We start from the raw sequence: 20,724 nt of genomic DNA on the forward strand, positions 1-20,724 counted from the left end.
CTCCTGCATAGAATCGGGGCCGATTGTCGTCTCATGAAAGACGGCACATTTTCACTCGACAGAATATTAACTGTATGAGCTCTAGGGCTTATGTGACGTACAAATAGTATGTACAGATGCTAGGGGTAGCTTTGGGTGGTAATATTGAGCTGCGTCTAGGTTACCAAGATTTGAATAAGGGGAAAGATAACACATCGTGTGCGTTCCTGCATTACGAGGCAAGTGAGGTAAGTAAGCACACCCCGCCTCCTCGTGTGATCATGCGGTTATTGATCGTATAAGTGATATAAATCGTCACACTAACGATAACCGCAACTATCCTCCAGTATCAGTTTGAGCTTGTGTCGATCTCTCACCGGGTATCCATATATGTGGCATCGGCTATCCACCCTGATAATGACTCGAGATTAGCCCCAACCCTGTCAATACAGCCAATTTCTGGTTCAGGCTCATGAGAACCCATGTTGATACCCCGATCTATGGACCTGCCCTGAATTGACCAGTCACAACGCCATTCACAAAGGACCCTGCTCGGCCAACAAATGTATAATTCTATGTAACAGATGTACAATAGTATATACCAACCCTCCTCCATGTGGCACAACTCTTGAATAGTAAAAACCTCTAACAAGCCCGTCCATCCGCTTGTCTTCACTAGTCGACTTCAAGTCAAGTCCACTCCAATAGTCTCGTCTCTCGCTTGCTTCGTTCTCTTGCCACGTTTTTCATCATCCACCATTATGTCTTCGGCCGCCGCACCACCGGACCCAGCGGCAGCGGCCGCGGCTGCTGCGGCTGCTGCGGCTGCGAAAGCCGCTATGCTTCAGTTCACCATCGAGGCTTGGACACTCCTTTCTATCGGTATCGTCGTTACTATGCTTCGAACATATGCCCGGATAAAGGCAGTAGGAATCAGACATCTTCAAGCAGATGATTATTTAGTTTGGGTTGGAGCGGTTAGTCTTTGTTAATGACTCTCAGGGTTCTCAACTTGATGAAGTTTGTGAAATTAACTTGGGTTTATACATAGACCTTTTATGCCATTGAGACCAGTCTTGCGTATTCGGTTGGTGCTGTTGCTCAAGGATTAGCCAACAATGGAATGACGGATGAGGCGAGAGCCGCGTTGTCGCCCGATAGCGCGGAATACAAGACGAGGTATGTGGGATCATACAGTGGATGTGTCGAAAGATGGATAATTTGGGTGAAGATGATATACTGACTGATTCGTCTAGAGTTATTGGCTCAAAGATCCAAATTGCTGGATGGTCCTCCTATTCGGTTCTTCTTTGGTCACTCAAGGCATCTCTTTTGATTTTCTACATGCGTCTGACAGTAAGCATTTGCTTTTTTGATATGTTGAAGAATTTTCACTAATTATAAACAGGCGGGATTAAATCGAAGTTACCTTATTCGTATTTACATCGGCTTTGGACTTCTCGGCACCAGTTTCGTCGTTATCCTTATGAACCTCTTCCTTGGCTGCCGACCGTTCCATAAATACTGGCAAATAAACCCGGACCCTGGCAGTAGGTTCCCCCTTTTAGAATCTTCAATGGATGCGAATGAATACTGACCTATTATAACTACAGATACTTGCCAGCCCGCCCTTTCAAACGAGATCATCTGGGTTTATCTCTCGATGAACGTGATCACTGACTTATACCTGATTTCCATCCCTGTTCCCATGCTTTGGCAATCAAGTTTAAAACCAGTGAAGAAGTTTGGCTTGATCATCCTCTTCAGTGGTGGTTTATTCGTCGTGGCTTGTGCTATTCTGCGTTGCGCTCTCATCGTGACTGTAAGTTTGCTGTTCTCGCGTGGCACAGTCCAATCGGTAAGATCCCAGGAGCTAACATGACCTGCAATAGGATCCCGTCAATGGTGCCCAACTAGCAGGATCTTGGGCCGTACGAGAGACCTTCGTAGCCGTAATAACGACAAACTTGCCCATGGTCTTCCCTCTTTTAAAGCTATGGTTATCTCCCGTCTTCGGCTCGTTGCTCACCACGATGCGCTCGCAGCAGAAGTTAACCGACAAGGAATCGAGGAGCGACCTTCGAACGTTTGGTGGTGGCAGTCATCAGAGCTGGCGACGACGAGGCGGTCCTCCGACGGCGAATCCAATCACCAACATTACCTTCAACGAGAGCGAAGAACGAATGGTTGAAGACGTCAAGATGCAAGACCTCAAGGGTTGGACCGACTCGAGTACCACCGGTAGCATCCCCACCGCGAACAATATCCGAAAACATGTCGAGGTCGAAGTCGTCAGTGAAGCGCGGGATGAGAAAGAACTAGTACACAACCGGCGTCACGTTGTTGGCGATGAAGAAAACCAACATCACGGAAACTTCTCCTTTGCTCGAGGGCCGCGAAGGACAAGTTACAGCGGCCAACCTCGAATGTAATAAAGAAAAAAGATGAAAAAAATACATAAAACGGTAGATAAAGGGCAACATACTAATATTATACATATTGTCAAAATACCTCTCTTGACTGGCGCAGACGGTACAGTGAAGAAGTTGAAGAGGCTTTAGAAAAAAAAAGATAAAAAGCGGGATCATTCGGGTTTCTTCTGCGGTGTTTCGTTGTATATGTACGAGGTGTACTTATATGTGGACTCCAACCCATCGATCGGGGTTAATAGGGATAGTTTCTTCTCAGATTTGAACGGACTCTGGCTGGATAAGAGCGTATAGGCGCTCCGACGAGCAATATCTAGGGTTTCATTTCGTCGGAATTTTGCGACTTTAATCAGTCGAGGTACAGGTTTTACTCTACAGGATTGGAGATGGGAATGTCCAAGATCTAAGTATTATACCTATGTCGAGTGTGGGGAGGCAGACCCGGTGCCACGGTGCCGGGAAAGATACTAGGGTAGTATAATACATTGGTACTGGACATTGATATTCTGGTACCTATTGTGTCATCCACCCATCTTTCATTTGAAATTTCTTCGAGTGCTGATCATCTATCAATGGCTAATTTGATGATGGCTTTCAGCTCATCTCTCCCTAAGCCCTTGATGCCCAACAAATCGTTATCGCGGACGGGGAAATACCCGCCCCAACCTTTACCAATGAAAGCACGGTTAATAAACATAGCAATTACCTCCTCGCTATGGTCACCTTCTGACCAGCGCCTGAAGGCCTCACTTTCCAAATTTTCGGTTTGGGAATACGTCAGGTTCCATCCGTCGGTGGCCCCTAGTTCCTTGGCTATTGCAATTAATTCGTTCTGGGTCGTGTTGACGCTGGAGATTCTCACGGGGCGATTGGCCGTCTCTTCCGGGTGAGTCAAGATGCCGATCACAGCTTGGGCAATATCGTCGTAAGTGGTAGCGCAAAAGAGTACGTCACCGCCGTCTTTTATGTCGGCTTTGCGCTCCTTCACATCCACGATGAAGTCCAGAGTCCAATCAGGCCCAAGAAACGACGCATTATGAATTGTGGTCCAAGAAAAAGAGGGGTTTTCCTTGACTTTCTGTTCACATTGTTCCCGAATGGCAATCTTCGGTTGGTAGATAGGAAACGCCGCCAGTTTAGGATTCAAAAGATCGTTGCCGTACTCAGAAGGAATCATCCTCTTAACGCCGGCTTGAAACGCGGCATCTACAAGATTTTTCTGCATGTGAATGGCCTCAAAGGCCATGGCTGAGACTAGCGCATCCTGACCGCGGAGTGCTGACTCGAGGGACTCAATAGAATCGTAGTTCACCTCTTTAACGCTGACATTGGCGGGGAATCCGCGGTCTTGACTCCCATTTCTGGTGAGAACGGTCACGTTGAAGAGCTTCGACGCTAGAAGATGGTCCACGATTGGGCGGCCGATCTTTCCAGTTGCCTAATGAAAAAATGTCAGCATTATACATCACATTGTGCTACGAATTTTGTGAAGGTGGAGCGGACGAACCCCGACAACGGCGACGTTTTTAATTGTAGTCATCGTGAAAAAGCAATCGTTATGGCGTGTGCACCTAGGTAAGTCTGGTAAGTGTAATGAGATATTATGGTTGGGCTAGGATTGCACAGACAAAAATTTCCTGAGTCTTTCGTAGAGAATACGGTTGGGAGATTTGGGCGCTTTTGAACCAGAACCAAACTTGTACTACATGTAAGTCACTGCCACGTTGTGTATACACATCATTGTGATGTCTATTCTACCGGACGGGGGTACTTTCAGCCCTTCGGGATATAGTGCGTGAGAGGCGCGGCAACCCATCACACCGGAATAGGTCTATAATCTTCAACAGGTATGATTGGCCGCCCTGGAGGCCACTGACGATAATTGTTGGTTACAAATCCACACCGACGGAATCGCGGTCATTTCCCATGGCTTTCCCATGGCCTTGGAACTGGGCCGCGTTCTTGGTCGGTCCACTCTCATTTGCTTCTTCGCTTCTTCCAATGGCGACGCTAGAAGCTTTCCTATTGCGACGAATGTCTCATAAAGATATTAGAGGGTCCAGCAAAGCGTCCAGCATCGAGAATATCCTTGCCGCCGCCTGTAACTCTCTTATCGCCTGCAACATCATTGCAACTAGCCAGGGGTTTATTAGTTTCTAGGTAGTAGTATTATTGCCTAACGAAAGTGTGGTGGGATAAAAAGGGCGAGGCCTAAAAGCGTTACGAGGCAAAAGCAGCATCATTCCTGGCGTGCTGGAGTGTAGGAATGTGCAGTTCCCCGTAGTAGTCACAAAATAGTGTCGTAGTAGGAAATCCGGCAGTCCCATGCCGCCCCCTGGAACGATCCTATAGGATATTAAGCTAAGTATGGAGAAAGCTGCAGGTTCAGCCGAAGACCCTGTCAGAACCCTGAATCCCCTGCCTAGGTTCTCTATACCCCCTGCTCATCCCCACCGGCGACCCCCCTCAACTTGACAGCTGTAAACAGTTTAGAGGTTTACATCGTAGGAGAACATCGAAGCGGATGGGCTGTGGTAACGGAACCGCGAGCCTTTCAATGTAACAATACCGCCCTTTTCTGTGGATTCGAGAGGGATTTGTTGATCTTGACCTCTCGATTGGAACCAGCCCATGAAACAGGCCAAATGGATAATTTTTTATTCCCAATCTTTTATTTTCCTTTTCCTCTTTCTTGCCTAGCTTACTCGCATCCGGCACCTCCGCCTATTACCGCTGACTTTTCTGGTGGCTCTCCCAGGTACGCATTGGCCTTCTTACCTTAAGTCTCACCCCGAATCCTCGGTATACTGCCCAAGCCACGGGGGGTCCTCTTAACCATACCAAGCCTAGTTTGGCTGTCTAGCCAGTCTATCGGGAGTCTTTTTCTTTCTTTTTTCTTTTTTTATACTATGACTTGCGAGAGAACAACGTGCCAAGTGTACCGTATCGCCGATATTCCACATTCCCATCTCCTTGTACTTCCCATCCTCAACAGTATCCCCTTTTTCTGTACTGGACCACCACGTGTCTCGGACATTTCGAACTTCAGCCTCCATCGCCTAGTCATCGACCTAGTCATCTATCCCGGAGGCCCAGTATGAAGCTAGTAAGGACGTGGTTGCTTGCCCTACTTTTGATGCGTTCCCATGAGAAAGGTTAACCCTAGTTCCACGGCACGCCTCGCCTAGCAGGAGGATCGTTTCCCTTGTCTAGAATAGAATGGTGACACCGCTACCATCGAACCTTGTTGCTTACTATGGCTCTGTCCCGCGATGAGTGAGACAAGCTAGAGACAACGGATGTAAAAACCGGAACTGATTTCGGGGCCAGGCCGTCGGGTACACGTCGCCGAAGTGCCTCTGGATCAGAGCTCGGCCCAACTGACGATAGCTACAAGGACCCATGGGAAATCTACTCGGGCGGAGTCGGTTAGCTAGCTGAAAATCCAAGTACCAGGAAATAGGAGGTCCCGCCAGTCTTACGTAGACACATAATCAAAACAGAGAGAACACATGGATATGACGTACGTGTAGGTATTTATGAAATTTATAATGCTCGTATAGTGAAATGTTCATACGCACCGTGTGTCTGAGTGGTTGAGAGGAGAGCTCGAGCCCAACAATATCCAGCCACAGCAGCATCCAGGAGGAAGGATAGACAACGAAAGCACGCTCATCAGCCGTGGAGCTAGTGGCCTGTTTCCATATGGGGAGGGGGGAAGGAAGAGTTTTTCTTGATCGATTCCGTTCTCCGGCCGGCACGGTACTTTCCATGAGTAACTCTTCTACTGCCTGTGCATTTATCCCCTTGTGACAAGCATTCCATTGGATCTGCCATGTCAGTGACGAGGTCTCTGCGGGGCCAGATGATTGGGTGCATCCTTTGGACAATTGCCTGATTGGTTAAAGAGGAAAGTTTCAACCGAGTTGATAATCTGGCTAACAAAAAACTCGTGGACGCTTGAACATGTGCGTATCGATGGCCAAGACGGTTCGGTCGACAAATTCGTTTATGGATCCCCTGCCTGTTACTGCTCCAAAAGTACCTGCTCGTCGAAACGTCTTGCCGCTGGGCATCATCGGGCTTTAGATAGATGGGCAAATTTGCACATTTGTCACGGTCTGGGTCCAGCACTGGCCAGAACGAATATTGAGAGTATAAGTAAGCTCGTAACCTTCTCCGCTCCCCATCTTTCTTTTGAGGTTCTGCCGTGTAACAGATAACTTCCCTTTTTCTTTTTCGAAGTCTCCCCAGTTCATCATGGCTTTCTCCTTGCTCCTAGCCGCTGCCGGCCTTATCATCCTGTCCATATACTATATAGTCCAGTGGCTGATACGATGTCGACGCCGTTCGTATATGAAGAAACAGAATGGCTGCCTGCCTCCCAAGAAGCTGCCCCAGATGGACCCATATCTGGGGACTGACATCGTCATGCAGAATCTCGCAGCTGCGAAGAAGTATGGCTTCCTTAACCTCCTCAGGTCTCGACATGCCGCCAATGGCCTCACCTTCACCACCAACACGTATTTTCGAACCACAATCAACACTTGCGATCCAACACTTATCCAGAATGTCTTGTCATTCCAATTCCAAGACTTTGGTATGGGTCCTCTTAGACGGAAGAGCGCCTCTCCACTTTTAGGCCAAGGCATCTTTACCACCGACGACGAAATTTGGGCACACCAACGTGCTCTCATCCGACCCAGCTTCGTTCGAGCCCAAGTAACGGATTTCTCCATCTTCGGTCACCACGTCGACCAACTCATCTCCCTCATCAAGCGTCGTAACTACGAGGTCGATCTTCAACAACTCTTCTTCCGCATGGTGCGTAGCCTCATATTGCGTTCTTATCTCATCCCTAATAGCTAATCCCTCGATAGGTTCTTGACTCTAATAGCGAGTACATGTTTGGAGAGTCTGTAGGCTTGATGTCAGAGAACGCCTCTGAATCCGCCACCACCTTCCATCACGCTTTGGATTACGCCCAACAAGGCACCATCTTACGCTTACGTCTCGGAAACCTCATGTTCACTCATCGGGACAAGAAGTTCCGTGACTCTTGCGATATTGTCCATGCATACGCTGACAAGTTCGTTGCACAAGCTCTCGAGTACCGACGTAGGCAAAAGGAATTCCCGTCCGAAAAGAAAGTCGATGACGAGGCAATGCGTCAGAAGTATGTTTTCCTCAACGAGCTTGCTAAGGATACCGACAACCCAATTCTTCTCCGGGATCAGATCGTGAACATGCTCTTGGCGGCTCGAGATACTACTGCTGGTTTACTAGCTTTCGTCTTCTTCATGTTGGCTCGAAGGCCTGACGTGTGGGCTAAACTTCGTGCCAATGTACTCGAACATTATTGTGAGCCTCTGACGTACGAGGCTATCATGGATATGACGTATCTCCGATATATTGTGCAAGAGAGTAAGTCTACCCCGGGTTTCTTGACCAATCCGCAAAGCTAATATCGATTTTAGCTCTCCGTCTCTTCCCGCCCATTGCCACAAACAGTCGCATGGCCAACAAGGATACCGTACTTCCCGTAGGTGGTGGCCCTGACGGTAAATCGCCACTTTTCGTCGCCAAGCACCACGTCGTCACATACAGCACATTCGTTATGCACCGAAGGAAGGAATTCTTTGGCGAAGATGCTGACGAATTCCGTCCTGAACGATGGGAAAACCTTCGCCCCGGCTGGGAATTCTTGCCTTTTAACGGCGGGCCGAGAATCTGCCCCGGTCAAAAGTTCGCCCTCACGGAATCATCGTATACGATCGCGCGTCTACTCCACGCATTCTCCAGTATCGAGAACCTCGATCCGACCGAATGGAGGGAACAATTAACACTATCATTAACGCTGAATAACGGCGTACAATGTCGCCTAATTCCAACAGCCTAAGGGCTTTTCGAATTACTTTCCCTTTTTGACTCTTTCCTTTTTCGATTTTTTTTATTAGTTACAACATACCCACATCTCTCAGCGACGGAGCCATTGCCTCCTCTTGATGAACCGGATATTCGGGGGGCGGCCATGGTGTTGGAATACAGAAAAGGAAAAATTTCGGAGGGGTAATCAATCTTACATCGTTTTTTAATTAGATTGTTAGGTACTGGACATTTTTGCACAATTGCTGTTGTATATTTGGGTTATGATGTGCGTGGGCGGGTTTTTAGCTTCTGTTGCCAGCACTCTGGCTAGACACTTGACCTCACGATCGAATGGTGACACGGGTTTATTTTTCTCTTTCTGTCTTTAACCAATAAGGTTATTTGTACGAGCTGGGAATAATGGTGGTTGTTGTACTTCAATATCCGAATAGTTAGGTTAGAGAGATATCCAATGAGTTGAAGTCACGATAGTATAATCCTGAGTGTGCCAACGTACCAACCACCTTCCGATGGGTTGTCCTGTAAAGCAGGGTTACCCTCCGTAAAAACGACACTTTCGGAGTCAGAAAACAGGTTTCTTGCAGAAAGTGGCGCTCCTATGATCCGGGCTCGCCGCCCTTTATATAAAGTCGGACAGCTCGTAGGCCAAGCTTGTGCGTGACACCAAATATGGAGCACGGCCGCAGCAAGGCCGCAGTGTATGGGCTATCGAGATTGAATTCTGAGAGGGGCATGAATATGCTGATCATTAAGTGCCGATGGCACGGTTATCATGCATGTCTTACATATTCTTATATGTATGTGACTTCCAACGTACATCCGCGTCGGGATTTAGTGTCACTTCGGATACGGTACCATGAACCATGGGTGCCAGATATAAATACTAGGTACCGAGACACTGTTATTACGGATTAGCTAAGCATTGCAAAATATGTTATTTGGGTGGTATAATCCCGGTGTTTACTTAGGTGTTAATATCTGCACATGGTGTTGACCCTTAACTCTCCTAATGGTGGATATATCCCGGTGTGGGCCATTCTTATTTCAACGCCGTTCACTTCATCGTACTGTTTTCTTTTTATTCTCCGGTTTCGGTTGATTTTATAACTTGGTACATATGCATGAAGACTTTATAACAACATGGGGTTTGTCTCAAGTAACTGGCGCGCCTATATGCAAGGGATAGGGGTGTGGCGGTTCGAGTAACATTTTCGTATAACTCGCATTTATGCCTTTTTTTACTCATGGCTATAAACTTTTATGAGTTAGTTTCAGTCTTGATTCTCATAAATGCCTCAAAATAGCTTACTATGTTTAGATCTGTTAGGACATATAATCTCCAACAAGGCTCTAGGGACTAACCGTTCGTCCCATATAATCAAAACATGACTCCAATGAGATAAAACAGTTTCACCGATTATATGCAGAGGCAAATGGTACTGTTAAAGTTGATTAAGCATTCTATTTAAAAATTCATGGACAAGGGTATAACAGTCAAGGGTCTTATCAGCTAAAACAACCAGGGTCAGGAAAGGCTTTAAGAACAACAGCACCAACATAGAAAAAGTAATACTCGGATTTGCTCATTCTGCATGTTGCTGCAAGCCACAGCGTATCGTCTATGTCACACAAAGTCCCAACTGGTTGATGCCTGACAGTCTTACGCCTACTTGAGAGGTGAAGTCGATATTAGCTCGAAGCTGAAGGGATCTTACAATGCCACGTCACCCCATTCTTCTTCTTACTTGAGATCTGACATCGCTGATCTATCACACTGATGATCGTTCTGTGCGGCTCAGGACATGGTCAAGGGTATGCTATCCTAGCAAGCCCTGATTCCTTTGCGCTTTGGAACCATCGGTCTGTTCACCTCAGCACGTGGCGATGTTACATGGTACCCCTACACATCAAGACCCACAATGTTACTGATATAATGCAACGCACCATTAGTGACCATCAAGTCAAGGGCATACGGCGCTTATAACTGTTGTTATATTAGGTGTCTAATAAGATATCAACTGAAGCCTGACCGAGAGTCTCAAGTTCGGTTACTTTCCCAGCCGGGATCATTACCGGCGTATTTCCTATCCATAGAGATCTGTTAAACTATCGGCAAGCTCTGCCGAATGCCCACCTGCTGACCCCCAAAGCAATCTTCCCTACGTTGATCTGATAACGACAACTCCTTGTATTCCGAACCCTGTAAAGTCTGTTACACGGTAACTCGTATGGTTTCAGTACTGTAACCTAAGCCCTTTGCTTCTCTTATAATATCGGAGTGGCTTGTTACAATGATATTTACCTGGGTACAGACTAATCTATCAAGAGATCTTTTAAAAGTGCACTCAAAAACCTTTAAACATCGATAACTTCAATCCAATCCCTTGGATCTTCGACCCATTTCCACTTAGCCATGATCTAGAAGAATCGGACTTGTATAGGTGATATCGCTGCATATTGAAGCGGGGAAGCGCACCATGCCGGGGGCAGTGACTAAAGTCCTTCAAGATACTCCGAAAACGATCAAAAGTGCCTATTCAATTCTAATAGTGCTGACCATGAATTCTACGATGAAATTAGAAAAACAGGAGACTACTAGAACTCTGACAAAGAATCGTCTCAAACTGATAGGGTAGAGTGCCAACCGGGGTATCGTTACACAGGACTTCGGGTTGGATAGGGCTCCGCTGGAGACACATCCTATCGCGCGCACCTTAGTACATGATACTGATCCTTAAGGGGTAAAGCTTGAATGAACAAGTGAGCTGAAGCTGCAGCCTAGGGAATAGGAGCATCTACAAGATAGGAAAAAGCCTTACACCTGCTTTTGATAGCACCGCACTATGAATGGAATAGGAAGTACTATTCATGTGGTACGACCTTTAGCATAATATCATAACGCCGAATATCAACTAACCCCATGTGCGACAATCATCTCTATTCGGATCAAACGAACGCAATAACCGATCACATCCCCATTCATCACGAAATCGCCACAACATGGTCCCTTTACTTCGCATTAGCCTCCGCAACCCTCTTCTTAGCAAGTCCGCCCAATTTCTCCGCCGCCGCACTCAACGCTCTAGGGTCAGCGCCACGAATCACAGGCTGTCCATTGACCCCAACCTGCCGCCCCTCCTTGAAGAACATGAACGTAGGCATAGCCGTAATACCATACTCACGCGCGATATCCTGCGCATTATCAACATTCACCTTGGCGAAACCCAAGACATTAGGAACGGAGTGTTGCTTCGCTAGCCCTTCGTAGTGCGGCGCGATGGCCTTGCAGGGTCCACACCAATCTGCGTAGAAGTCTACTGCGACGTAGGTTGTTGATGCGAAGAGGGATTTTAGCTCTGGGAGGGAGTTGATGTGGTGGAGGATGTCGCTGCTCATTTTGCTTTTTGGTGGTGGTGATGGTGTTGTAGAGGGGCGTTGAATTCGGCTGGCTGGTGGAATGAAAAGAGCTCAGATTGAAGTGGAGTTTTCGGGGGAATTTATTGTTGAAATGATAGTCAAATGAGCTTTTTTAGAAGAGGAAATGTGGAAAGGGAATTGATAAAGTGTCTAGTCATGAGCTGATTTGAGAATGTTCGTTTTGGATCAGTTAGGCTGGAAGATGAAAGGATGATGGGATGAGATGCGAGTATCATGGAGAACATTCTACGATATGCTTACTAAGTGAATACTCGTGGGATTATGCAATTTTCGGGAAGAAGCACGTGATACCCATCACTTTCACCAAAAACCTACACCTTTTTATTAATATCAGCTCGGCATGTCTATTGAGGCTGTAAGAATGGAAGTAGTGTAATGATTGGAACCGTCCAGGGGCACCTGCTTTGGACATAAGGGAACGCGGTGGAAGGGACATTCTATCTTTGTACGCAAAACCCGTTCGCATTGGTCTGATTCAAAGGGGAAAAAAAGGAAGTCTGGGTCAGAACGAAGTTTTGAATCAGGAGTTAGCTGGAGCTATGCATGTCATCATTCCCAGTGTAGTTCGAAACATCATGGTGAAACCTGGAGTTGAACCCCGGACCAGACATGTTCGATTCTCGCAACCGCACCACTGCACCGCGTGGTTGATTGGTTGTTGGATTATGGTTTAAAACTTACTATGTGTGGTGTATCGTGGGGTTGCTCGTCGGTACCTTCTTAAGGTTTTTATTGGGCGCAGTTGGCTTCTTGGACTGGCTATGTCAAACCAATGTGATTTAGGTCACTCTTTCCAATGATAAGAACTGCCGGTACAGTTATGCTGAGAATTAAAATCATCTACAGTTCACGGAATATATGTGAAGTAACTTTCAGAATTTGAACTCTTAAATTTCCCATTTTCCTCTGGGCCTGGTTACGATACACTGCTTCGCCGTTATAAAGCGGATACATGTTTCGTGATTCTCTTTTGCTGGGCACGTAGGTAGATGTTAGATGAAAGCTATGCTTACCTAGGTATCTAGCCGATTCAAAGGAATAATCTAGAATTAGGGGTAAAAGGGGCGAGACCAAAGCTACTCTAGTCCCCATAAAGGGAGTGAATACGAGGAACTTTAGTAGGCGTAGAAATGTGATGGGTATGACATAGATTAGGGAATATTAGGCGTCGGTACCCTCTTAACGTCCATATCAACGACATGGCAGTGATTCTTGTGAGTTTCCATAGATGGGATTTAAGAGCCTGAGGGTCTGGTTCAAATTACGGACCAACCTGTAGTCACCACTCCTCCTGCTGACCCAAACTTGAAAGACACCATGTAGACTACCTAGGTAGGAATAACGTCTTCCATTCGCATGGCGCGTTTTTGGGTTTACTCATTTGTACTATCAACGAAAATCAACTATGGGCCATCGAGATGTACCTGGAAACCCATTTCATGTATTAGACGAGTGTTGAGAGATGCCAATAGCCTAACCATGTATCATGAAAGTGCCTCCGTCTTGTCATGAAGGAGTTGTAAAATTATTTACATGCTCCTCGCGAACCAACAGGGTGATTAGCCTCCATTTATGGTTGTGAGAACCGACGTGACACTTTGACTTGGATGCGAGCTTTGGAAAATAATGTTGTATATTCCAATTGCATGATACATAGTACGATTTGGCCACCAAGAACAGTCTAAATATCTAATATAATGATGTCGCGGAAAGGATACGGATGGCTAGCAAGCTGGCCACGAATCTCGGCTGGACACCTAGTGGCCCTGGGAATAGATCTTCCATATCTTCTTCCAAAGTCTAACGAATCTGAGCTAAAACTATTGTTGTTGATGACCTAGGCTCGGGTAATGGTTCCTTTAGTAGGTAAATGCGAAATCGTGGTCCCCACTCTCATCAGTGACTGGTTTCGTGGATCCGACATCATGGATTCGATCGGGATATTACTTGGTCCTAGTGCACAGGGCGCGACGGCAACGCTGTATGATGCTACTACGACATTGTTGCATGTAAAGATGAGGAATTACGTTTGCAGGGGTGAGTGGCTTAAAGTAGCAATTGAGAGTGACTCATAACACTCCAATGGTATTCTAGACCGCTACTAGTTGACTCACATCTGATATGGTTCGATTAGACTTGGAAATGGTCAAAATAATCCCATGTCGGATTTATGTATCGATGCAAAAATTTCTCTGGTACCCAACGGCAATTCCAAAAGAACTACAACGGGCCAGAGGGTAAGTGATCGAAGAATATTCCGTCTTTCCTCCAATTTCCCCTCCAAGACCTGTCATTGAGAACTCCGAAGAGCGACGAAAGCCAGAGTGAATATGAAGGATGTTGTCTTATGATGAAGAAAAAAAGAAGAAAGGAAGGAAAGGAATTAGCTTGAAAATTTCATTTAATTAGTTTGGGCAGAGTGGAGACCGGCGCAACGATATTCCCCGGGGTTTATCCAATATTGTCCAGCCACATCTATGTCATAGTAAGCCACATCACCTTTGAGTGGATTCTTTGAATCTTGCAAATCTATGTGAAGTGGCATGGTGGGTCAGAGCTAGTCCACAAAGGTCGAGTTTGGGCCAATCAAAGACATTGTATTTCAGCAGGGGAACGTATCAAGCCTAATAAGTAGATTACCCCGCCATTCAGGTCTTCGCTATTACCTCTCTGACTCCTTCCCGCAGTAAAAAAAAGTTACAGTGCTAATCAATCAAATCCCAGCCCGCCGAGTCGTGTGTTATTTTTTTGCCCCTCTTTCCATATGCATGCGGTTTGACTCGACATACATAACATCACACTTCGGCGACTTCTCAAACGTTTACTTTACTTTTAAACCTCTACTTTTAAATTTCGGGAGACTGGTGCTTCTCTAGTCAATTCTAGACAAAAGCTTGACCTTATTTTATTTCGGGTTCTTTTTTCTACGGCGCATTGAGCTTGAAAAAGCCGGATTCGATCAAGCTATCCCACCATCAACCTTTCATCACAATCAATCCTTGACACCATCATGTCTGGACGAGGAGCACCAGGCGCCAACTCCCGCGGTCGGGGAGGAAAGTTTAAGAAGTTTACACGAGGAGGTAAGTGATTGATAAATGCCTTCCATTCATTCTCTTCTATTACCCTTTTAACGCGACCGCTGCTAACAATATTCTTCTACAGGTGGAAAGCATTACTCTCGTGACCTTCGACCCCTCGATGCCGACGGTAATGAGATTAGCATGTGGAGTGCAGATGCTAAGCCGGAAGACGAAGATGACGATGACGATGATTCCGAAGAAGAAGACTCGGATGAGGACTCCGACGACGCTGGTCCCTCCCAACAGAATGCCGAATTGACTCGAGAAGAGCGTAAGCAAGCCAAGAAGGCCCAGAAGGAAGCCGCCATTGCTAGGAAGAGCAAGTCTGTCCAAGTTGGCGACATGCCCACCGACTCCGAAGAGGAAGAAGATGACGATATGCCTGCCAACCCTAACCACTCCAAAGCCGCGCGCAACCAGACCAAGGCCCCGCCATCCGATGCTGTCGAAGAGGCAACCGAAGGAGTCAAGAACCTATCGACTATGAGCCGAAAGGAGCGCGAGTCCATGGAAGCTCAACAAGCTAAAGAGAGATATCGCAAGCTTCATGAGGCTGGCAAGACAGATGAGGCTAAGGCTGATTTGGCCCGCCTAAAGCTCATCCGAGAGAAGCGTGAAGCTGAGGCTGCCAGAAAACAGGTTCGTAAATACTCAATCATACTGATACATAGGATACCTACTTACGCTATAAACAGGCAGAGAAAGAGGAGAAGGAAGCCCAAGAGAAGGCACGAAAGACTGAGATTGAGGCTAAGGAGGCGAAGAAGCGCGAGGCTGCTTTGGGCAAGAGCGGAAAGAAGGGCAAATCAAAATGAAGTAACTAATTTGCCAGTAGTTGTTATCTTCGACATAGCTTGCATAGCCTCCAATTGTTGGGGCTCCCCTTATTGCATACGATCAATACATTCTCGTCGCCCTGTGGATTATGGCTCTCGGTCTGTGTAAAGTGAATATCCTCATTTGGCGCCTCGTTGTTATTATGTTGTTATACCCTTTTTATTGGGGGATGTCTATTCCGAATTCTATGATTTCCTTGATTATGTCGAAGCATTAATTGGGTGCATCTCCACCTACGCTTTCCTTCCAAAACTCATCAAAGTCGATACCTTCCTTCTTAAACATATCCCTGATCTGCTTCGCGACTTGTTCCTGGTTTTCCTTAGTGAACCCACCGGCTTTCTCAGTCTCAAACTGTACGGTCTCAATCCAGCGATAGAACAGATCCTCCTTGCCCACGGAAGCAAGTGCATCTCTGAAGGCGAAGACTTGGCGTCTTCTTTCGTCCTCATCGGCATTCTCACCACCTTTCATGTCGACAGAAAGCCATCCGTAATCCTCATGGTAAGCCAAAACAACCGTCTTGAAGGCCTCAATCGCAGCCATCTTCCTGTCGACCATCGTATGCGCATCAACCATAGCTGCCCAATCCAAATCCCACTCAGCGTTCATAAGCAGGTATCCCGTTTTCTCATTGAGTAGCATAGGCGCCGTAGACATGCCAATCCTCGACACAAATAAACTCTTGGCAGCTGCGTCATTGACAAAATCCCCAACATTCTCATCCCACTTCCTACTCCTCCTAACCACAACCTCACGATCCTTAAACCCAACACTTAACCGCCAGGAAACCGGATTTCCATGCTCCTGCGCAAGACAAAAGTCCAACGGCCAATGCCATACAAACACAAACAGCAAAAAATCAATCATAAAACTCGCAGCGCGTTTCCCTACTTCGGGAATGATCTCATTCCACTCCATCTCCTCAACGATGACCGTGGTCTCGTTATAATACCCCAAGACGGAAGCTACGATGCGTAGGTAATACGGCACGATTGTGTACATGCGGTATACGAAAAGTCCTGCTAGCGCTAGGTTCATGAGCACCGGGACTGTGAAGATTTTGCGCTTGAAGTCCCGTGGGTGCGAGTCGATGTGTGTTATGTAAATGTGCTTTTCGTCGAGTGTGTCGATGAATGGTTGGAGCACTTCTGGGGGACGCTTGAAAGGTGCTGGAGGTCCTGTGTCTTTTTTTTGCTTCGGTGGTTTGGGTCCGGATTTGCCGGACCCTCTTAGACGGGCCATTATTTATGAGAATTCGAGGTTGTCATGTAAATTAAACGAATGGAATGTATATAAGTCCTGGTAAAAAGGAGGGCTGTATATGAAAAACGGGGTAAGGGATGAATGAAGGAAATAAGTTCTGCTAAAATTTCGAGATGGACGTAATGTGGCTCAAGCTACCCTTGTCCTTGTACCTGAACCCGCGTGGCTGTGCTATTATTGCGGGCGGACCCCACTAAAACTTTCCGATCTGGATCAATCGGTGATTTTTGGTGGGTGGCGCCGCGATACGCAATTCTTTTTTACATCTTCAACAATTTGGAGCAATTCTCGGATCTACTCATATTCGAGCTTCAAATGTCGCGTGACAATTTGGAGTAGCTGTTGTCACTATGCTGAGAGCGGGAATATCAGGGGTTAGTCCATATCATTACAGCTATTGCATCTATGAACCCTATGATTAAATGCTAACGCAAAGATTATATAGCGAGAGTCTTCAATATGCGCATTCTGCCAACATCGCCTTTCGTTGCGCTTCACAACGCCACGAACCAGCAAAAAGCAATTTTCAACTACGAAACCCCTCAAGGACGATGACGATTGGGGTTGGGGGAACCATAGCAAACCCCAAGCTCAACCGAAACAAGATGATTTCTTAAATCAACGTGAGCTTTTAGCGCGCCGACAGCTACTTGCCAAACAGCAACAGAAATCAACTCCCGAACCTCCGAAGCCTAACCCTGCTGACAGTGGTGTACAAGCTAGACATGTATGGGATGCAGGAAAGCAGCGAGAGATCGAGACGAGCTTACGGAGAGAGGGTGTGACGTTCCAAAGAGAAGCTCATAAAGAATGGCGCGACAGATCCCCTTTCCAACTGGCTCCGCGGTTAAGGGATGTCGGCCAGGGATCAACTTTTATAAGAAGACCACCAGGAACGCTTGCTCGTGAAACGAGGGAAGCTAATACGATCCGACCGAATGATTTCATAAAGGGTGTTTTCCCACAAGGAATTTCCCAAACCCCGAATAACAACGATTTGAATGGACGAGGTGCTCGAGAATCGCGCTCTCTGGGATCGAATCAATTTTTTAAAGAACCCCCACGGTCAACCCCAACCAATTTCGACTCACCCTTTGGTGATGCGCACCGTAATATAGAATCGAAACCCACCAATCCGCGAGCCAGTCCATTTACGCCCCCGGAGAAAGATCCGGACTGGAGTTCGTTGGCACGAAAACAAACTCCTAAAAGTAGTGACTTCTGGAATCATTTTGGTAATGAATTTAAAAATAATTCCAAGAGTTCCCAAGCGACGAAGACACAAGGATCAAATGATTTAAGAACGGCTTCGTCGCGATCCGATAGCAAAAATACTTGGGAACAGATGGAGAAGAAGGTTGCAGACCCGAAAAGTTCGGGTTCTAAAGCCTTATATGACTGGGGTGAGGAGTTTGACACATCAGGGAACCAAATCAAAAATACCTCGAAATCTCCCCCATCCAGGGCATCTACGACCGACACTCCATCCAGGGTTCTCGAGGAACAGAGTCAAGCTAGGGACTTCGGGGGTCGGGATCGAGGTCGTGGACGTGGTGGGCGAACCGATCGGTTTGAGACTTTTGAACAACGGGATAGTGGTGCGGCTGATCGTGGAAAACGCTCGCGACGTGGGGCCAAGTTTGGCTTGCAAGAAGATGATGGAGCTGACTTCGATTACGAACAATATCAGGAGAGGCGTCGAGCGAAGGCAGCACGAAAAGCACAACGCGAATCCGAGAAAGCCGGTCCTACTCCTATTTCATTACCCGAATTGATAAGTATTGAAGCGTTGGCCGAAGCACTCAAAGTGAAGCCAAAAACATTTTTGAAACAACTTGGCGAGTTAGGTTTTGAAAATGTCTCGTTAGATAGTCTGATGGCTGGAGACACGGCTGCGCTTGTCGCTCAGGAATATGGGTTCGAACCGACGGTAGAGGTGGACCGTGATCTTAAACCCCGCCCACCACCTGAGGATGTGTCGGTTCTTCCACAGAGACCACCGGTTGTGACTATTATGGGTCATGTTGATCACGGAAAAACGACTCTACTCGATTATTTACGAAATTCATCTATCGCCGCTCAGGAACATGGAGGCATCACTCAGCGTATTGGTGCTTTTTCAGTGAAGCTCTCCGGTGGTAAACAGATTACCTTCCTAGATACCCCTGGGCACGCTGCCTTCCTTACAATGCGACAACGGGGTGCTTATGTGACGGATATCGTTGTTTTAGTTGTGGCCGCGGACGACAGTGTTAAACCTCAGACTATTGAGGCTATTAAGCACGCACGTGGAGCTAAAGTGCCGATCATCGTTGCTATCAACAAGATTGATAAGGAAGGTGCTCGTATAGATCAAGTCAAATCTGATCTTGCGCGAGAAGGTATTGAGATTGAAGATTTTGGTGGAGATGTCCAGGTAGTGTGTGTCAGTGGCAAGACGGGCCAGGGTATGGATGACTTGGAAGAAAACATATTGACACTCTCCGAGATTTTGGACCACCGAGCTGAAATCGACGGCCTCGCGGAAGGTTGGGTTCTCGAAAGTAGTTTGAAACCGATTGGTAAAGCTGCTACTATCCTTGTTAAACGAGGCACGTTACGGCCTGGCGATATAATCGCAGCGGGTCTGACGTGGGCTAGGATTCGACATCTTCGTAATGAAGCGGGTGTTGAAATCGATGAGGCACCTCCTGGTACAGCGGTCGAAATCCTTGGGTGGAAAGATCTGCCCGCAGCAGGTGACCAGGTTCTACAAGCTGAAAATGAGGGTAGAGCGAAGGATGCGACGGAGTACCGTGAAGGTCTTCGCGACCGAGAAAAAGATGCTGCTGCTCACGAAGGAATTTCTGAAGCTCGTAGAGTTCTCCAGGAAAAGCGAGCTCGCGAGAAGAGTGAAGCAGGAGCTGATGAAGCCCTGCCAGAGGAAGAGAATGGTACGAGGATGGTGAATGTCGTCGTCAAGGGCGATCTTCACGGCTCGGTTGAAGCAGTCTGTGCCGCGGTCCAGGAGCTTGGTAACCACGAAGTGCAACCACGCATCTTGCGCTCGGGCACAGGTGCAATTGGTGAATTCGACGTGGAACACGCGGCGACGAGTAATTCTGTCATTGTCAACTTCGCGACGACAACTCCGGGGTACATAAAAGCGATGGCAGAGGAACAAGGTGTGAAGATATTAGACCATAACGTTATCTACCATTTAGTAGACGACGTCAAGGCCGTCTTAAGCGAATATCTGACGCCTGAGATTAGCTCCCGCGTGTTGGGTGAAGCAGAGGTACTGCAGGTCTTCCCGATCAATCTTAAAGGTCGCGTGTATAAGAATGTCGCTGGATGTAGGGTGCGCAATGGTGTTGTGGCACGGACGAATTTATACCGCATTTTTAGGGATGGGAAGAAGATCTTCGATGGTGAGTTTTAATACCCCCTCCCCTCCAAATCGCTTGCTTTCTCAATATCTACATTGCATTTGTTCAAATTGCTAACAATCGAATAGGTAAACTCGAAACACTAAAACATGTCAAGAAAGACGTAACAGAGATGCGAAAGGGCACCGAATGCGGTATCGGGTTCGAAGAGTTCCAGGACATCAAAGTCGGCGATCAGATACAGGCTTATGAGGAGGTGAAGACCAAGCGGTTCTTGTAACCACTCGACTTATGACTGGTTAAGGGGGGGCTTGGTTTGGAGTGTATGGTATATTGTACATATAGACGGTAGACGGGAACTACGAAAAGGTATCTACCGGTTGGCATCTGTGGCGTTGCCTTGGTTGCTATGTTGTGTATATAGAAGGCACTGTA

General features: G+C 47.0%; 7 protein-coding genes across 7 annotated transcripts; 4 read left to right on the plus strand and 3 right to left on the minus strand.

Annotated features, from left to right (window-relative positions):
* Positions 1-419: 419 nt before the first annotated feature.
* Positions 420-2,691, plus strand: F4822DRAFT_336764 (uncharacterized protein). The gene is made up of 6 exons (XM_051455743.1): positions 420-956; positions 1,031-1,158; positions 1,236-1,335; positions 1,388-1,529; positions 1,593-1,801; positions 1,872-2,691. Exons 1-6 carry the CDS (start codon positions 741-743, stop codon positions 2,409-2,411), a joined length of 1,335 nt encoding a protein of 444 aa, XP_051310958.1. The 5' UTR covers positions 420-740; the 3' UTR covers positions 2,412-2,691.
* Positions 2,691-4,141, minus strand: F4822DRAFT_336817 (NAD(P)-binding protein). Its single transcript, XM_051455744.1, has 2 exons — positions 3,916-4,141; positions 2,691-3,846 (listed from the first exon to the last, which is right to left on the minus strand). The coding sequence occupies exons 1-2, from the start codon at positions 3,946-3,948 to the stop codon at positions 2,971-2,973; spliced, it is 909 nt and encodes a 302-aa protein (XP_051310959.1). The 5' UTR covers positions 3,949-4,141; the 3' UTR covers positions 2,691-2,970.
* A 2,284-nt stretch (positions 4,142-6,425) lies between these two features.
* On the plus strand, positions 6,426-8,533 carry F4822DRAFT_336884 (putative cytochrome P450 alkane hydroxylase). Its single transcript, XM_051455745.1, has 3 exons — positions 6,426-7,232; positions 7,289-7,832; positions 7,886-8,533. Exons 1-3 carry the CDS (start codon positions 6,669-6,671, stop codon positions 8,305-8,307), a joined length of 1,530 nt encoding a protein of 509 aa, XP_051310960.1. The 5' UTR covers positions 6,426-6,668; the 3' UTR covers positions 8,308-8,533.
* A 2,586-nt stretch (positions 8,534-11,119) lies between these two features.
* F4822DRAFT_336931 (thioredoxin domain-containing protein) lies at positions 11,120-11,843 on the minus strand. The gene has a single exon (XM_051455746.1). It carries the CDS (start codon positions 11,691-11,693, stop codon positions 11,307-11,309), a length of 387 nt encoding a protein of 128 aa, XP_051310961.1. The 5' UTR covers positions 11,694-11,843; the 3' UTR covers positions 11,120-11,306.
* A 2,568-nt stretch (positions 11,844-14,411) lies between these two features.
* F4822DRAFT_336955 (uncharacterized protein) lies at positions 14,412-15,751 on the plus strand. Its single transcript, XM_051455747.1, has 3 exons — positions 14,412-14,818; positions 14,901-15,457; positions 15,514-15,751. The coding sequence occupies exons 1-3, from the start codon at positions 14,746-14,748 to the stop codon at positions 15,631-15,633; spliced, it is 750 nt and encodes a 249-aa protein (XP_051310962.1). The 5' UTR covers positions 14,412-14,745; the 3' UTR covers positions 15,634-15,751.
* Positions 15,689-17,009, minus strand: F4822DRAFT_336961 (uncharacterized protein). The gene has a single exon (XM_051455748.1). The coding sequence runs from the start codon at positions 16,898-16,900 to the stop codon at positions 15,869-15,871; it is 1,032 nt and encodes a 343-aa protein (XP_051310963.1). The 5' UTR covers positions 16,901-17,009; the 3' UTR covers positions 15,689-15,868.
* A 262-nt stretch (positions 17,010-17,271) lies between these two features.
* F4822DRAFT_432039 (initiation factor 2) lies at positions 17,272-20,569 on the plus strand (the record flags this gene model as incomplete). Its single annotated transcript, XM_051461576.1, has 3 exons — positions 17,272-17,295; positions 17,367-20,331; positions 20,418-20,569. The coding sequence occupies 3 exons, from the start codon at positions 17,272-17,274 to the stop codon at positions 20,567-20,569; spliced, it is 3,141 nt and encodes a 1,046-aa protein (XP_051310964.1).
* Between the last annotated feature and the right edge of the window lie 155 nt (positions 20,570-20,724).

This window comes from Hypoxylon trugodes (assembly GCF_022578975.1).
Source record: "Hypoxylon trugodes strain CBS 135444 unplaced genomic scaffold F4822scaffold_8, whole genome shotgun sequence".
In the NCBI taxonomy this organism is placed as follows: domain Eukaryota; kingdom Fungi; phylum Ascomycota; class Sordariomycetes; order Xylariales; family Hypoxylaceae; genus Hypoxylon; species Hypoxylon trugodes.

Excerpts from the sequence above, each read along its gene's own strand:
- F4822DRAFT_336764 (XM_051455743.1), top strand. The coding sequence starts at position 741 with ATGTCTTCGGCCGCCGCACCACCGGACCCAGCGGCAGCGGCCGCGGCT. Across the intron at positions 957-1,030 it reads ATTTAGTTTGGGTTGGAGCG|ACCTTTTATGCCATTGAGAC; the intron begins GTTAGTCTTTGT and ends GTTTATACATAG. Across the intron at positions 1,159-1,235 it reads AGCGCGGAATACAAGACGAG|AGTTATTGGCTCAAAGATCC; the intron begins GTATGTGGGATC and ends TGATTCGTCTAG.
- F4822DRAFT_336817 (XM_051455744.1), bottom strand. The coding sequence starts at position 3,948 with ATGACTACAATTAAAAACGTCGCCGTTGTCGGG. Across the intron at positions 3,847-3,915 it reads AAAACGTCGCCGTTGTCGGG|GCAACTGGAAAGATCGGCCG; the intron begins GTTCGTCCGCTC and ends TTTTTTCATTAG.
- F4822DRAFT_336884 (XM_051455745.1), top strand. The coding sequence starts at position 6,669 with ATGGCTTTCTCCTTGCTCCTAGCCGCTGCCGGCCTTATCATCCTGTCC. Across the intron at positions 7,233-7,288 it reads AACAACTCTTCTTCCGCATG|GTTCTTGACTCTAATAGCGA; the intron begins GTGCGTAGCCTC and ends ATCCCTCGATAG. Across the intron at positions 7,833-7,885 it reads CCGATATATTGTGCAAGAGA|CTCTCCGTCTCTTCCCGCCC; the intron begins GTAAGTCTACCC and ends TATCGATTTTAG.
- F4822DRAFT_336931 (XM_051455746.1), bottom strand. The coding sequence starts at position 11,693 with ATGAGCAGCGACATCCTCCACCACATCAACTCCCTCCCAGAGCTAAAA.
- F4822DRAFT_336955 (XM_051455747.1), top strand. The coding sequence starts at position 14,746 with ATGTCTGGACGAGGAGCACCAGGCGCCAACTCCCGCGGTCGGGGAGGA. Across the intron at positions 14,819-14,900 it reads TAAGAAGTTTACACGAGGAG|GTGGAAAGCATTACTCTCGT; the intron begins GTAAGTGATTGA and ends ATTCTTCTACAG. Across the intron at positions 15,458-15,513 it reads CTGAGGCTGCCAGAAAACAG|GCAGAGAAAGAGGAGAAGGA; the intron begins GTTCGTAAATAC and ends CGCTATAAACAG.
- F4822DRAFT_336961 (XM_051455748.1), bottom strand. The coding sequence starts at position 16,900 with ATGGCCCGTCTAAGAGGGTCCGGCAAATCCGGACCCAAACCACCGAAG.